Source organism: Cucurbita moschata, unplaced genomic scaffold, assembly GCF_002738365.1.
Source record: "Cucurbita moschata cultivar Rifu unplaced genomic scaffold, Cmos_1.0 Cmo_Scf00020, whole genome shotgun sequence".
Classification (NCBI taxonomy): Eukaryota; Viridiplantae; Streptophyta; class Magnoliopsida; order Cucurbitales; family Cucurbitaceae; genus Cucurbita; species Cucurbita moschata.
The window spans coordinates 760,936-777,399 of NW_019268536.1; the positions used below are offsets into that span (position 1 = coordinate 760,936).

Here is a 16,464-nt window from a genome sequence, read left to right on the forward strand (position 1 = left end):
TTTTTTTTTTTTTTTTTTTTGCTTACTTTTCTGATATTCTTCTGTGCTTAATTTGTAACATGACATGATTCATAAGTCATGTTACAGTGGCTCGATGCTTCTCAGATTCAATCTAATTCAAAAAACTTTTTGAGTAGCAATTCTATTTCGGATCATTGTTCCTTACAGAATTTACAGAATCAAAAGCCAAACCGGAGAACCTAAAAAAGATTGATAAGCGTATCAAACATAAGAACCCTAAATTCAAGAAAATAGTTCCGATTGTTACATTGTTCATCATTACTTCATTTTCAAACAAAATTAACATGATGCGAAGTTAAATAACTGGCATTCACCAAAGAAAACAGCTAAAAAACTCAATAAAGAAATGGCAAACGAAAATTAAATGAAAATACGACCAGAAACGAACCTTATTGAAATTTTAATTTCAGGTTCTGAAACGAACAAGCTATAAGTAGGAGGAAGAAACTCCAAGTGATTCAATCAATTCATCAGAACATATAACTGGCCAATCCTCCACAATTTCCTGCATCCGAGAATTTCAAGAACCATGAAGCTTTCACCATTTTTGTTCTCTTTTCTTCTGGCCCTTTCTGTATCTGCAAGCAATTTCTCGCCGGACACGCCTCTTGAATCTGCCGACGGTGGATTTGATTCTCTTGCGCCGGAGCCGTCCGGCGAATTTCCTTTGAGTGGACGGGGTGTTTTTAATGTAAATGATTATGGGGCTGTTGCTGATGGGAAGACGGAGAACAGCTTGGTAAATTACTTTTTTATTTTTATTATTATTATAAATTTTCACTAATTTATCTACCAAATTACACCTTTAAATTTTATTAATTTTAAAAAATTGAAATTTTTTTTTTATTTTTTAATTGATATTAGTAATGTGTTGTGACTGATAAATATTTGATATTTGAAAATAAATTACCAATTTTTTTAAAATAATTAAAAAACTTAATCTGCAACATAAAAATGAGGTTTGAATTATGAACTCTATTCGAGTAGCTCGGTTAACCAAGTCAACCCATTATAGGCGTTCATGGCGGCGTGGGAAGAAGCTTGTGCTTTCAAAGGAGACTCCATTTTCTTAATACCGGAGGGCACTTTCTTGGTCGCCGGAGTCACATTTTCCGGCCCCTGTTTCAATAACCTCTCGCCCAAAGTCCTCATTTTCGCCACTTTGATTGCTCCCACCAAACTCACCACCGACGTTTGGATCCACTTCCACTCCCTCCGCCACCTCCTCCTCACCGGCCTCGACGGATCCGCCGTTCTCAACGGCCAAGGAGCCCAAACCTGGTCCTTCGGCTCCGCCTGCCGCCGCCGCATGACTTGCCCCATTTTCACCACGGTAAACAATATCATACCATTGTGGAGAGTCGTCTTATTTTAAACTTTAATATATATTTTTTTTTTTTTTGTTCAAAACAGTCTTTAAAGCTAACAGATGTGTCACATGCGATAGTGAAAGACATAAGCCTAGTAGATAGCAAGGGCTTTCACGTAGCCATGCATGGGTGCGACCATATTCATCTTTATGGGTTTAATATTACGGCGCCTTGGAATAGTCAAAACACTGATGGCATCCATATTAGTAACTCCACCAATATCAACGTTGCCAATTCCCACATCGGAGTTGGTGACGATTGTGTTTCCATTGGACCTGGTAGCTTCGATGTATTAGTTTCGAATATTAGATGTGGCCCAGGTCATGGAATCAGGTATTGTTTAATCCTTTCGAAGTTAATTATTTTAAAGAATTGGGTTGTGAAGCTTACAATGTAATGCAGCGTTGGGAGCCTAGGGAGGTACAAGAACGAGATGGATGTGATAGGAATAAGAGTGGAGAATTGTACCATAAGTGATACTCAAAATGGAGTGAGGGTAAAGACATGGCCGGGAAATTATTCGAGTAATGCTGCTCATTTGACGTTTCAAAACATTGTGATGAACAATGTCTCAAATCCCATTATCATAGATCAACGTTATTGTCCTAACCATTCTTGTGACATGAAAGAGGTAAACTATTTTGATACCCAGTACGATTGATCACAAAGATTGTTACTAATGGTATTATAGCTAGATATCGGGCGGTGTGCCAGCGAGAATGCTGGCCCCAAGGAGGATGGATTGCGAGATCTCACATTGGTGGAAGAGGGGAATGAAACATTCCTTATAAGGGTGTGGAAACCTCTCCCTACCAGACCGTTTTAAAACTGTGAGGTCAAAGTGGACAATATTTGCTAGCGGTGGGCTTGGGCTATTACTAATGGTATCAGAGCCAGACATCGGACGGTGTGCCAGTAAGGACACTAGGCCTAAGGAAGGTGGATTGTGAGATCCCACGTTGGTTGGAGAGGGAACAAAACATTCGTTATAAGGGTGTGAAAACCTCTCTCTAGTAGACTCATTTTAAAACTGTGAAGTCAAAGTGGACAATATTTGCTAGCGGTGAGTTTGGGCTGTTACTAATGGTATTAGAGCCAAACATTGGGCGATGTGCCAATGAGGACACTGGACCCAAGGAGGGTGGATTGCGAGATCCCACATTGGTTGGAGAGGGGAACAAAACATTTCTTATACGGGTGTGGAAACCTCTCACTAACATATACATTTTAAAAGTGTGAGGTTAAAATGAACAATATTTGCTTGTGGTGGGCTTGGACTGTTACTAATGGTATAAGAGCCAGACATCGGGCGGTGTGCAGTGAGGACACTGGGCCTAAGGAGGGTGGATTGCGAGATTCCACATTGGTTAGAGAGGGAAACGAAATATTCTTTATAAGGGTGTGAAAGTCTCTCCAATCAAAATGGACAATATTTGCTAGCGATGGGCTTGAGCTATTACTAATAGTATCAGAGCCAGGCATCAGGGTAGTGTGCCAGCGAGGACACTAGGCCCAAGGAGGGTGGATTGCGAGATCCCACATTGGTTAGAGAGGAAAACAAAACATTCCTTATAATGGTGTGGAAACCTCTCCCTAGCAAATGCGTTTAAAAACTGTGAGGTCAAAGTGGACAATATTTGCTAGTAGTGGGCTTGGGCCATTGCCAGACATCGAGCGGTGTGCCAGTAAGGACACTAGGACTCAATGAGAGTGGATTACGAGATCCCACATTGGTTGGAGAGGGGAATGAAACATTCCTTATAAGGGTGTGAACCTCTCCCTAGCAGACACGTTTTAAAACTGAAGCCAAAGCAGACAATATCGACTTGCAGTGGGGCTTGGGCCATTGTCAGACATCGGGCGGTGTGCCAGCGAGGACACTAGGCCCAAGGAGGGTGGATTGCAAGATCCCACATTGATTGGAGAGGGGAACGAAACATTCTTTATAAGGGTGTGGAAACCCCTCCCTAACAGACACGTATTAAAACTATAAGGTTAACAGCAATACGTAACGAGTGTTGTTGTTTTTTGTTTTATCAGTCATCAAGTGTGAAGCTGAGTGAGATGAACATGAGAAACATCAGTGGAACTTACAACACAAAGTTCGCAGTAAACATAGACTGCAGTTCAATCATGCCTTGTAATAACGTTCACCTTTCATACATCAATCTCACCGCCACTCACCCACCGGAGAAGTATGAAATTGGGCGCTTCAATTGCATGGGTGCTCTCAATACCTTCACCGTTCTTAATTCAACATTTTAGCTTCATTAGGGCTGCGACCCTCCTGCACTTCCCTTAAAATAAGGTCTGTATTCGTAGCGTATTTACATTTTCTAGCGGTGGATTTTGACTTAGATATACAAGTTTTAAGACACATTTTTGTACGTGTCGATCAGTGAAAGAAGAATGAGAGCGTATTTCATCTATATATTTTTTTCTTTAATTTGACTTATTTTATTCCGAGTTTTTTTATAATTAAAAATCATAAATAATAAATCTAACATACATTAAATACTTATTCAGAGTCTCAAAATTAATTTTTTTTTTAATATATATATATATATAATATAGGTTGAAATGGAGAATATAATCTCGTGCTCAATACCGCGACATTGTCCTGTGGAGAGAGTATTCCTCGATTATAAATCCATGATCATTTCCTAAATTAGTCCATGTAGGACTTTCATCATCCAACACCTCCTCTCGAACAAAGTGCGCCTCCCCTTAATCGAGGCTCGACTCCTTTGGAGTCTTAGTCATTTTTTTACTACCTTCGAGGAGGTTTGACTCCTTCCTTCTAGAGTCCTCTATTCGATATTTGAGGATTTAACAATGTATTGTCACGACTAAGTTTAGGGCAGGACTCTTATACCATATTAGATGAACATGACTCTTCCCATGATATTGGATTATTTTATTTTGTTTCCATTAAAAAATGATAAAAACTAAATATTGACCGGCAAGAGTCAGGTCGGTGAGGCTACAAAGAACGCGATTGACGAGAGACTCTTTGGAACCTTGTCCCGCGCCACCGTCCCCATTTCTACCCATCTTCCGCCGCACCTTCCGCTGCCGCCGCCGCCTTCCACTGTCGTCGGATCTATAGGTTGTTTTTCCACCTGATTGCCGAGTCCTTGATCTCTTCCGCTTAGGTACGCTTCTGAAAAGGATAGATCCTTTTTCAATTCTTAATTTGATTCCTTATCTAGGGATTTGAATTCAACTAGCCATGAATTCTAATCTTGGGAAGAATTTCGATTTCGATTTGGGACTTGGAACCTCTCGCTCCAAATCACTCAACGATCAGAAAAACAAAACCCCATCATATTCTTCATACGCTTCCTCTAGTTCTTCGTATTCCTCGACACAGACGAGGCCGGCCTGGCAGCCTAACAAGCCCTCATGGACGCATCAGCCGGCGCAGCCTAACTTGTCCAATCCGCCCTCTTCCATGGTCGGTGATATATTTGGGAAGAGCTGGTGTTCGACGGCGAATTCTGGTTCCACTGCGGCCATTGGAATTGTTGAAAAGAATCCGAATCTGTTCGGCGATTTGGTAAGTTCTTCCCTGGGATCGGGTAAGAGCAATGCGAATGCTCCATTGAAGAATGCTGCTCCGGCTTCGGTGTCGTTGGGTGCCGCATCGAATATAAATTCGTTTTCGATGCGAAATATGGCCGATTCGTTGCCGAAAGCTAGTAGTAATCCGGGTAAAAATAGTGGAAATTGGAGCTTTGATAATCTTAGCAGTAGGAATAGTAATCAGAGTAATACCACCAATATCAAGGCTCCGAATCTTGGAGGTCCAAGTATGAGTTCAACCATCGGCAGTGGTAAGACGAGCTCTAACAAGGATCCCTTTGGTTCTTTAGTTGACTTCGGATCTAAATCATCCGGGAATCTGAATTCAACAAGTAAGAGTCAAAAGATCAATTCAAGCGAAGACTTATTTGGGGATTTCCAGAATGCTTCAAAGCCAAGCACTACAGCATTTCCCTCGAGCGGACCGAGTGGGAGTGGTGTCGGTTTCAAGGGATCAAGTTTTCATTCTGACATAAACCTGGATGGTTTTGGAATGCCTTCAATGGATTTTGGTTCCAAGGTTCAAGATACTGTTCAAACCTCTGTCAATGATCCACTTGATATGCTGTTTAGCTCATCCAAAGCCTCAGCTGGAGGTGCTCCAGTGGCATCTGAAGCAGCTGGAGTGCCGCAATCCTTGGATGCCGATGATTGGGGATTAGATTCAGAGTTCGGGGGAGGTGGTCATGACATGGGTGGTTCAACTACTGAGATTGAAGGACTTCCACCTCCTCCCGCAGGGGTGACAGCTTCTTTGGCAAAGAACAAGGGAGTCGATGTCTACAAGCAGGGACAATACGCCGATGCTATTAAGTGGCTTTCTTGGGCTGTGGTTCTTTTTGAGAAAGCTGGTGATAATGCTGCCATAGTTGAAGTTTTATCGACACGAGCTTCATGCTACAAAGAAGTTGGGGAATATAAGAAAGCTGTGGTTGATTGTACGAAGGTAAAAGATCCAAATTCTCTAATAATCTGCTATTATGCCCCTTTTCGCGCATTCTTTGAAGGTGAAGGTACCATATTAGCCTTACATACCTATTAACTTGGAAACTATGTTTGTATCAACTATAGGCACCCTGAATTCTAGGCCTAAGTAACAGAGACATTAGCTAGAAGGAAATTTGGAGTGGTTCTTTGTTCACTGCTATCGTAGCTCGGTTCTTATAAAAGGGAAAAAAGAAAAGTAACAACTTTATGTAACAGCTCAAGCCCACGCTAGCAGATATTGTCCTTTATAGGCTTTTCTTTCTGGGCTTCCCCGGAAGGTTTCAATACGCGTCCGCTAGAGAGAGGTTTCCACACCCTTATAAAGAATGTTTCGTTCCCCTCTCCAACCGATGTGGTATCTCACACTTTATCTTTGGTGTGTCTCGGTATTTGGAGGTGACACCATAGACATTGTTTGATGGATGGTTAGCTCACTGGAGGAGTTAGCAGACAACTTCTTAGATTATTGGTTTCCAGTGTTTGGTTTTTGCTTTAGATAATATACTCTACTAAAGCTCATGTCTTCTACCGTTCCTTATATGAAAGGCATATCCTTGACTGTGCTTTGCAGGTATTGGATCAAGATGATGCAAATGTATCTGTTCTTGTTCAACGTGCGCTTTTGTATGAAAGTATGGAGAAGTACAAACTAGGATCCGAAGACCTGAGGGCTGTCTTGAAGATCGATCCGGGTAACAGAGTTGCAAGAAGCACGATTCACCGGTTGACGAAGTTGGCAAACTAAAGGTTCGTATCACAACTTTTGTTCATGTAGTTTCTTGAATATAGAATTACACGGGTTCCCTTCATGCTATCTGAATATGCTGGTGGAATGACTCTATGTTTCCATTACATGGTTTGGTTTTGTATGTGTGACCCTTCTGATGTTTTCAACATGCATTACTTGTATTGTTTTGTGATAACAAAGAAAAAACTGTGCTGTGATTCATTGATCTTGTGCTGTGAATTGTGATTCACGTTCATACTCTTACCCGAAAGTTAGATATCTATATCATAGTTTGCTAGTCCTCGTGAATGTGTCTCCCCCTCTCTTTACGTGAGTTTGACCTGCCTTTGACTCCGCTTGCTTCTGACTCCCTATGAGCCATTTGATGACCTGTCTTTTTCGAAGGGTCAGTGGGACATGGGACTCTCAGCTCATGCATCGGATTACCGAAAGAACCAATGCTATCTCACTTCCTTCTATTCAAAAAGGCGAGCTGCCCTTAAACAAAAAGGCCAAATTTGGGGGCTCCTTCCCTATTTATCATTTGGAAGATGCCTCGTCTTTTTTGTTCGAATGATCCCACTGTATTTTAAATAGCCAATCATAAAGGTTATGTCTGAGGAATTGTTGGTGCCTAGGGTAGGGTCGGGCATAAGGTCTTGCTTATGGGTTTGATATCTATATTAATGATTAATTGATATTGTAAGATTCCACGTTGATTGGAGAGGAGAATGAAGTATTCATTATAAGGGGTGGAAACGTCTCCCTAGAAGACGCATTCTAAAATCGAACACTATCTACTAGTGGTGGGCTTGGGCTGTTATAAATGGTATCAGAGCCAGACACTAAGCGGTGTGCCAGTGAAGACGCTGGGCCCAAGGGGGTAGATTGTGAGATCCCAGGTTGGTTGGAGAGGAGAACTAAACATTCATTATAAGGTTGTGAAAACCTCTCCCTAGTATACATGTTTTAAAACCGCGAGACTGACGGTGATACGTAACTAGCCAAAGTGAACACTATCTAGTAGTATGCTTGGATTGTTACAAATGGCATCAGAGTCAGATACTGGGCAGTGTGTTAGCGAGAATGCTGGCCTCTAAGAGGGTGGATTGTGAGATCTCACATCGGTTGAAGAGTAGAACGGAACATTCATTACAAGGGTGTGGAATCATCTTCCTAGTAGATACGTTTTAAACCCGTGAAGCTGATGGCGATACTTAACTGACATTGAGATTGAGCTGTCACAGAACTTTTAGATTTATATTTATTTGGTGTTTGAAGTTAAAAAGTTATTCTAATAGGTAATTTAAGGTAAATAGGAATAATAAGTATTATAAGTCAGTTTAGAAGTAAAACCAACTCAATATTAATATAAATAGTTGTTATAATCAGGTTTTTGTCCATTAAGCTTCAACTACTAAGAAAATGGTAAGAAAATGGAAAGTGTGTGTGGTAAAGTTGTAATTATAAATTTTCGTTGCATCACAGCATTTAATTATACGTTACAAAATATTTTTTAATTACTAAGCTTATATTAAAAAATGTTTTATTGGATCGTACACAGATATAAGTACAAAGTATTTAAAATTAAAGATATGAATGGGATAGGAACAAGCCAGCCTTCTCCGTCCTTATACTTATCTATTTCATTCTCTATTTTCGTAAAATTCTTCATTTAATTACGTGGAGATGGACAAAAATTTTCAATGAAAAATTGATGGAAATCGAATTTCTGTATAATTTTTATCTATTTATTATTCTTTTCAAAAAATAATTATTTTAAAATTTTTATTTTTAATATAATATTTATTAAAATAAATTAAAAAATTATATATTTCGTATATATATTCGTCTTTAGTTTAAATACTATCATTAGAATTTCAAAATTAACTGATTTATTTTTTAGTTGAAAATATATTTATATTAAACGAGATGGGAATATAATCTCGTCCTTGACCTCATTTATGTAGGGAAAAAAGTTTCCCTCTCTCTCTCTCTTCCTCGTCTAAACTGGAAATTATTTTCCTATTCTCGGTGGATCGGCGTAGAGTCTCGGCCCACAAGTAAAATAGACATTTTTACACAGCAAATTTGATGTATTTTTTAAAATAGATTCTAATATTAAATATTCAGTAGACATATTACTTTTTACTACTTGTCTATTCAAAAGATGACTTCACTGAAAACGTTACAAAATAAAGATAGAAAGAAAACGAGAAGAAAGGTAGGCAAGACCTATGGAAAAAGGGTTGGGTTGAATTGGACTATCAACGTCGTTCAGATTGTCGTAGTCACCAATCCAATCCAATGTACGCCCGATTGATATATGTCTATATTCCCCGATATTAAAAGATGCTTGAATAAAGAGAAGAAGAAATGATTTATAAAAAAAGAAAAAGGGAAACGGACGAGAGTTATAAATAGAAAGGAATATATTATATAATATATGGTCAAGAAAATCTGATGCCGATTTGTCGTTTCTTAGTAACTTCTATTTACGTTATAACCGTCGCCTCCTCCCTTATAAATACCCTTTCATTTCATTCTCTACCTCACTCCATCAACATGTGCGGCGGCGCTATCATCTCCGATCCCGTCGTCGACCCCACCTTCTCCGACCTCCTCGGCCTCGACCACGACCTCTCCGCCAATTCTTCACACCCCTCTCAAGGTACACTACTCCCTCTCTGTTTCTTCAATTCAATTCAATTATTGGGTCTTTTTCTTAATCTTTGATTCTTATTATGTTAGTCAAAATTGAGAACCCCGACGGCTGTGAAGAAGCAGCGCCGGCGCCGGCGCCGGCGGAGGAAGTGGCCGGTGAAGTGAAGAAGCCTAAAAAAATTCGCAAAACCAAATACAGAGGAATCCGGCAGCGGCCGTGGGGAAAATGGGCCGCCGAGATTCGAGACCCACAAAAGGGCCTCCGTGTTTGGCTCGGTACCTACAACACCGCCGAAGAAGCTGCCACAGCTTACGACCAAGCCGCCGTAAGAATCAGAGGCAAAAAGGCCAAACTCAACTTCACTCACCCACCGCCGCCGCCGCCGCCGCCACCACCACCGCCGCCGCAACAACATCTCCCACCCAACAACATCCAACCCACCTTGGAATCATTTCTGGGTCTCTACCCCTCGCCCCCGGTTGAACCCTCAGCGGATCCCTGGTGGGTCGATGATCTTATCATATATCAACAACAAAATTTTCAACTCTAAAAATGCCCGAATAAGAATTTCTCCTACCCATAATTAAAAATTTGACAACTAAAATAAATAAATAGATGTCAGATTTTAACGACGAACACATCCATCAACCGAAGAAACCATCAACCGAAGAAATTTGTCGAGTTAGGTTACATGTTTTAGTTACAATCCGGTATGTTAATGAGATAATGTTATGGATGAGACAAAAGTTTATAAAAATTAAGATATTAAATTGGGTGTATTTTTGTGAAGTTTAAAGTTGTGTTGTCGTTATTAACGTTAGATTTGGGAAAGGATTTGATAATTGATAATGGCCCACTAAATAATAATAATAATACAATACTTTATAATAAACCAATGATTAAGATTTATATATATATATAGATTATAATATAATGTTTAATGTTTAATGCAAGTGGGGGAACCACATCGGTTTGGTTCATGAACCTGCTCAACTCCAGCTGCCGACTACTTAATCTAATCCCTTAAAAAGGAGATTTCATTTAGAAAAATCACCAAAAATGACAAAATCCTCGTACCAATGTCAAACTTTAAATAGTGTGTTTTTTTTTGTTTTTTTTTAAAGAATATTTAATAAATAAAATACTTTTTAGTTCTTCGAATAAAGTTGAGAATTTTCTAATAAATTTGGAACAATAAAAATGTTGATGCCATAAATATTTTTAGAAATAAATTAAAGACATAGAATTAATAAATAACGTGTTATTATTTATTAAGTTTTTTACGATATAATAAAATTTTCGATTGTCGATTGTCGATTGTCGATTGTCGGACCTATAAATATGTAAAAATATAAAAAAATACCGATGTATAAAAAAAATTAATAATTTGATGGAGACACGTGGAAAATCCAAATTATGCATGGGATAATGCACTGCAAGAGAGTTGAAGACTTGAATGTACAAAGTTTGGTGTTCAATAGTAAACCAACATTTAATCTGTGGGTGCAACCAGCAACACACCAAACTCCAAGCTAAATATGTTTCTTTTCTAGAAACCTATAAAATTCTAATCTGTCGTGAACGAGACTAGCAGTAGGCTTTAAAGATCCTACATAAATCGGATTGTGTATTGTTTTATCTACTTTAGTGATAATACAAGTATACTGCTAACATATATTGTCCGCTTTAACCTGTTACGTATGGGCGACATAAAACACATCTGTTAAGAATATCTTACAGTCCACCCTTATTGGGGTCCAGTGTTCTTGCTACCATTTGTAACAGTTTAAGTCTATCATTAATAGATATTGTTCACTTTGATCCGTTATATATTGTTGTTGTCAGCCTAATTTCTCTCCCAATGCAACCAATTTAGCAGTGGAAAGAGTTAGGTAATTACCCATAATTTCTTGTTTGGCCTACCTTGTTTGAAGCACAATTTCAAGGTGTTGGACATTGGAGAGGAAGCTTTTCTCCACACGGTACAATCCTAGTAGAAGAAACCCATATGTCTTTTTGCTATTTGTAGTGACCAATTTGGAGACGAAAACAACATTAAAAGTTGACGTCTTTTCAAGTTCATTAGTCAAATGCTTTTCTATGCACTTTTAATCATTTCCACATCTCTTACCTTCTACTTTGCCAAGTGTTCGAAGCCCTCGTCCATGCCCACACCGCTAGCTACGCTCGTAAATAACCATATCATGTACAATTTTGCATAACTCGACAGCTCAACTTGAAAATAAAGAGTTGGGTTGGGTTGGAGTGTGAAACAATTATATGTTGGTCTGATAAATTTTTCTTAACCCAACCCGACTAATGTTTTCCATCTTCAAAGCTATAAATTCTTCGATTTCAATTGCACCGACTAGATTTTGAAGCTAAGTGATAGCTATCTAATTGATATTTTATTTTAAAAAAATTATACCCTCAAATTTAATTAAATGGAATGGACGGGCTTAAGCCCATTTAGATTAGGAGGATGGAACGTGGGCCGCCAATAGCAATAGAAGCGATGGAAGCGCTCCCACATCGGAAAATCCCAAAGAGGGGATGGGGAGGGGGGGCTATAAATAACGTTATTGGGTTAAAATTTAGTTCATCCCGACCTGTCAGGGGGTGAAAGGCGACTGGTCAATGATCGTATAGAGACGACTAGTCGTGCCGACACCTACCAATACGAACACATGGTACATAAGGCGAGCGAGCGCCCACCCTACTTCAGGTGGGGGCTTGCCCGTCAATTTTTGGAAGCCCCTCTCTCATGAGTGGGGGGCTCTATTAAAAATTCTCTGTTTTTAATTCTTTTTCTCTCGTTCTTACCTCTTTCTTGCTCGTCTCTTCAAGTTTTTCACCAGTTTCCACTTTTCATTCTATAAAATCTCAATGATTCATACTTTTTCACGTGAATTATTTAATTAATTATTTTCAATGTATATGATTGTTGTATTTATTTCTTTGATAATTTAGAATACTAATTATAAGCATTATTTAATTTAACACATGTTTCAGTTTTTCAAAAAAATAAAAAATATATTTGTAATGACTTACTAGTCCTTAGGCGCGGACAAGTCAAGTGTACTCTTCAATTATGGTAGGTCAAAGCACACTACACACCAGATGTTATTCGTTTTGGATTGTTATGTATTGATTGTCTATTCGTTTTGGATTGTTATGTATTGATTGTCTGATAGTTTTAAAAGGAAAGGAAAAGATTTCAATATGACTTAAAAAAATATTTCCTTCCCCTCTTTTATTATTAACGGTGGGTTTTAATTAATCATAATTTTTAATATTTAAAGAAGAAAACGTGATTTTTGTGAGCTCTAAATAATTTTTATTTATTTAAATTTTTCAAAATCTACCCTATGATGTGACTTTGTCCACATCAAATATATATTAAAGTTATATTAATCTAATACTCTTAACATTCTTTCTTAACATTCTTTCGGTTTGTATATTAAAGTTATATTAATCTAATACTCTTAACATTCTTTGGGTTTGGGGCAAATGGACAAAATTTAGAGCTCATAAACTTTGACTCAATGGTATGATATTGTCCACTTTGAGTAATAAGTTTGCCTTTGCTTTGGGCTTCCGAAGAGGTCTCATACTCATTTGGATAAAATTCTAAATTAGCCATGAATCGGTCAAAATAATAATAATAATAATAATAATAATAAATCATTAAATTCAGATAAAATTATTACAAAATTATTCAAAACAAAACTCCCCCCACTCTAAAATTTGAAATTGAAGTTACCCCATTCCTCATTCAAAACCAAACCTTTTGTTTTTTACTTCAGAACCATAAAGTTTCCCAAGAAAAATCAGGTGCACAATTATTCAGCAATCAATATTTTCAACCCACCCTGGACCCAATTTCTTGTCCAACGCATCTTTACACCTTCTTCTTTTGTTGTTGGATAACTATAACTTTACACGTTCGAGTCTCAAATTTTTTTTTAAAAAAAGGTTCAACGGTGGTTCTTATTGGGTTCAGTTTGTACCCATATAATTATTATCACCCCCTTTGTTTATGGTTGTATGTCGAATGTCTTGATCATGCTTGTCTAAGACGTGTTGTTCATGGCTGCATGCTCGTTCTAAACCTCTTTTACATGCTTTCCTATTAAATAGGCCTTCACCATTTCATGTTGCGTCAATACAGACCATTCACTAAAATCATGTCTACACCCGTTAGAACTAAAATGCTCCAAATGTACATGAGATGTGACTAGTTGTCAATTCTTTCTACTCTTAATTATACAACTAATTAATATTACCATTTTCGAGCTTAATAAACTTACTCTTACCATAATCGTAAATGAAACATACTAACACCATTTTTTTAATGTGTTTAAATAGTTTGGTTGTGTAGCATTTATGTTTATCTGCTTTGTTTCATTCGGTACCGTTAATAAATTTAATTTTCAATTGGCTAGAACTCAAAACGTGTCTTTTTCACACATTTAGAGACTCAAAACGCTCATACCTTTTGTAGAAGATGGAATTGTTCGTCCAAAAATGAAGAGAATGACAACACAAAAGGCGAAGAAAATTTAGCTTTCGGGAAAAGTGAATAGGCTAAACCCACATTCTTCCTTTCCCAAACAACAAGGAAGTTAGGGGTTAGTCTTTCTCAAATTGTTGTTCGTATTAACGGTGTCCACAAGGTGGGCGGGATGGAGAAGCATCTCTATTATCTATTTCATTTTTCATTTATTTTAGCAGAGATCCGAGAATTTACAGGAATTAAGGTAAATACATAATTTTTATCTTTCAATATAATCTTTATTCTAAAAAATAAAATGAAAATTTTAATAAATCAATATATTTCCGAACAACTTTGATGACATAATACGTCTAAGAACTTGGAAGTGCAATTTAAAATTTGCATTTTGTCTAACAAAAATACCCATAAATTTTTAAATATTTCAATAATACCCCTAAATTTTTTAAAAATTAATAGCAAATTTTCAAAAATAAAAAATAAAAATATATCTTAAAAATATTTATGAACTATTAAATTTTTTAAAAGTTTAAATATAATCGATGAAGGGTCGATAAATATTTTTATTGTATATATATAAAATAAAAAATAAATAAATTTTTTATAAAAATAAAAAAGCATTAATAAAACTTTTTAAAGTTTAAGAGTATTTTTATAATATATTATATCTTCCTCATGGGTTGAAACAAGATGAGGTAAATATCCACGTGGCAAATTTAGAAATTGTTTATTATTATTATTATTATTGTTATTTGGTTTCATTCCATATAACTAAATACCAACTGAATCCACTATGAAATGAAAAGTAACCAAAATTATGAACTCTGCCCCGCAAGCGCTGCCTCTTACTTCTCCCTTCTCCCTCTGAACTGCTCCATCTTCTTCTTCGTCTTCGTCTTCGTCTTCAATCTCCATTTCAGTTGAATCTTGATGGCTCCTGATTCCGATTTCAAATCCGATTTGGCCGCTGAAATCTGCTCGTTCTCCGCCCGTTCAGTCTCTTGCCCTCACCGCCATGTTTCCCGCCCTTTTCTCGATTGGTATCGCCTTTTCGGAGTGCGTTTTTTTTTTCCCCATTTTCTTATGGATTTTTGTTTGTGTTCTTTGTTTCTTTTGTTAATGGATGATTCTCATAGGTCGAACAAGACGCCGGAATCGATTCTATTCGTCGGAGATATCTTAAGCTTGGTGAGTTTCGCTTTTCTTTCTCTCCCGAGATCGCTATTTTGTTTCGTTTTGTTTTCTTGAGGAATGTGCTTTGGATTTGCAGCTCTCCAACTTCATCCAGACAAAAATGCGCACCCCAAGGCTGAGATTGCCTTCAAGCTTGTCTCTGAGGTTCGATTCGATTCGATTCATTTTCTTGGAAATACAAATTTCTGCTATATATGTTTGTTTGGTTCTACAATTTTTGTTTCCATGGCGATCGATTACTGTTAATCTGGCATTTGATTTTCTTAATAATCATGTACTGCTCATGAATCTTGATGATTATGAATGTTACTTGGAAATTACGTCTAGGTTAAGAAATGTGAATGAGGGATTGTTTGTGTTTGTAGGGCTACGGTTGTTTAATTGATAATGTGAAGAGAAGGGCATTTGATTTGGATAGGATGAAGAAATTTTGCCCTGATTGCAACACAATCCCTTACAGAAATTTGAGCTCTGCTAGAAATTCGAATCCCTTGAATCTGTTTGAGAATTGTTTGAGGGCTAACAATTCCAGAGAATTTTCTCAACAATTCAACAACTCACCTGATTGTTTGATGAACAACAGCAGGTTTCATCACAGAAACCACAAAGAATCCCCAATCTTCAACCCATCTGATTATGTATGTCAAGGCTACCCCCATTTCCGAACCCGAATCCACCCGAAACCGCAGAGTTATCGATGTTTTAGAACTGGGAATTCATTGAAATATGAACAGGGTAGAGGGAAGTATGAGTATCCAGTGTTTGAGATGAGTAGATCAGAGAGGTTTGTATGTTCAAATGTTAACAAATCACATTGGTGGTGACCTGACTTCCCATTGATTGATTGAGTAAATGCGTTCTTCCAAGAACAAATTAGCTCTGTTGTTCTTGAGGATTTCAAATTAAAGCAAAATTCCCAATCCCTTTTGTTATGTGTTCAAAATTTGAATGATGGAGCTTTCTCAGAGGTCAAGTCAAGGTGATTGTAGAGTTGTTCTTAGATGGGTCTCATAAAAGTGATGGACTGAAAGACTCAGTTCAGGATTGTGGGGCACCTTTCTGACCCACTTCATTATCAAACTCAAAATCCCATCATTTTCTTCTTTTTATTATAAAGTCGTTTCAAGAATTTTCATGGGGAGGGAGCGGAGCAAATTTCTTTCTATTAGCTAAACAGAATCAAATATGAAATTATATTTCTTATTTAACCCTGCCAAGCTTTATATACGCGTATACATACATATATACACACATATATGTATAGTTATTTTATATTTTTGTTTATGTACTTCCTCCCTTGTGATAATGGTGGTTAAAATAGGTGGGGGCGTGGAGCTCTAATCCATGCTTATAAAGTTTTAACTTTTATAATCATTGTAACCGTCCAACGGTATAGGTTATT

General features: G+C 37.5%; 4 protein-coding genes and 1 long non-coding RNA gene across 6 annotated transcripts; 4 read left to right on the forward strand and 1 right to left on the reverse strand.

Moving 5' to 3' along the window:
- LOC111457699 lies at positions 1-750 on the reverse strand. The gene is made up of 2 exons (XR_002713004.1): positions 410-750; positions 1-200 (listed from the first exon to the last, which is right to left on the reverse strand). It is a non-coding gene; the product is annotated as an uncharacterized LOC111457699 (long non-coding RNA).
- A 292-nt stretch (positions 751-1,042) lies between these two features.
- On the forward strand, positions 1,043-3,656 carry LOC111457998 (exopolygalacturonase-like). The gene is made up of 4 exons (XM_023100477.1): positions 1,043-1,354; positions 1,435-1,724; positions 1,794-2,022; positions 3,432-3,656. The coding sequence occupies exons 1-4, from the start codon at positions 1,043-1,045 to the stop codon at positions 3,654-3,656; spliced, it is 1,056 nt and encodes a 351-aa protein (XP_022956245.1).
- Positions 3,657-4,360: 704 nt separating this feature from the next.
- LOC111457692 (nuclear pore complex protein NUP62-like) lies at positions 4,361-6,918 on the forward strand. Its single transcript, XM_023100045.1, has 2 exons — positions 4,361-5,922; positions 6,535-6,918. Exons 1-2 carry the CDS (start codon positions 4,624-4,626, stop codon positions 6,706-6,708), a joined length of 1,473 nt encoding a protein of 490 aa, XP_022955813.1. The 5' UTR covers positions 4,361-4,623; the 3' UTR covers positions 6,709-6,918.
- A 2,318-nt stretch (positions 6,919-9,236) lies between these two features.
- Positions 9,237-10,144, forward strand: LOC111457696 (ethylene-responsive transcription factor ERF071-like). Its single transcript, XM_023100053.1, has 2 exons — positions 9,237-9,361; positions 9,442-10,144. The coding sequence occupies exons 1-2, from the start codon at positions 9,256-9,258 to the stop codon at positions 9,903-9,905; spliced, it is 570 nt and encodes a 189-aa protein (XP_022955821.1). The 5' UTR covers positions 9,237-9,255; the 3' UTR covers positions 9,906-10,144.
- Positions 10,145-14,658: 4,514 nt separating this feature from the next.
- Positions 14,659-16,196, forward strand: LOC111457695 (dnaJ-related protein rsp1-like). Of its 2 annotated transcripts, XM_023100051.1 has the most exons (5): positions 14,659-14,924; positions 15,005-15,056; positions 15,139-15,206; positions 15,428-15,917; positions 15,950-16,196. In XM_023100051.1, the coding sequence occupies exons 1-4, from the start codon at positions 14,799-14,801 to the stop codon at positions 15,884-15,886; spliced, it is 705 nt and encodes a 234-aa protein (XP_022955819.1). In that variant the 5' UTR covers positions 14,659-14,798; the 3' UTR covers positions 15,887-15,917; positions 15,950-16,196. The 2 variants fall into 2 exon arrangements, with proteins under 2 accessions (XP_022955819.1, XP_022955818.1); XM_023100050.1 differs by having other exon boundaries at positions 15,428-16,005.
- Positions 16,197-16,464: the final 268 nt, after the last annotated feature.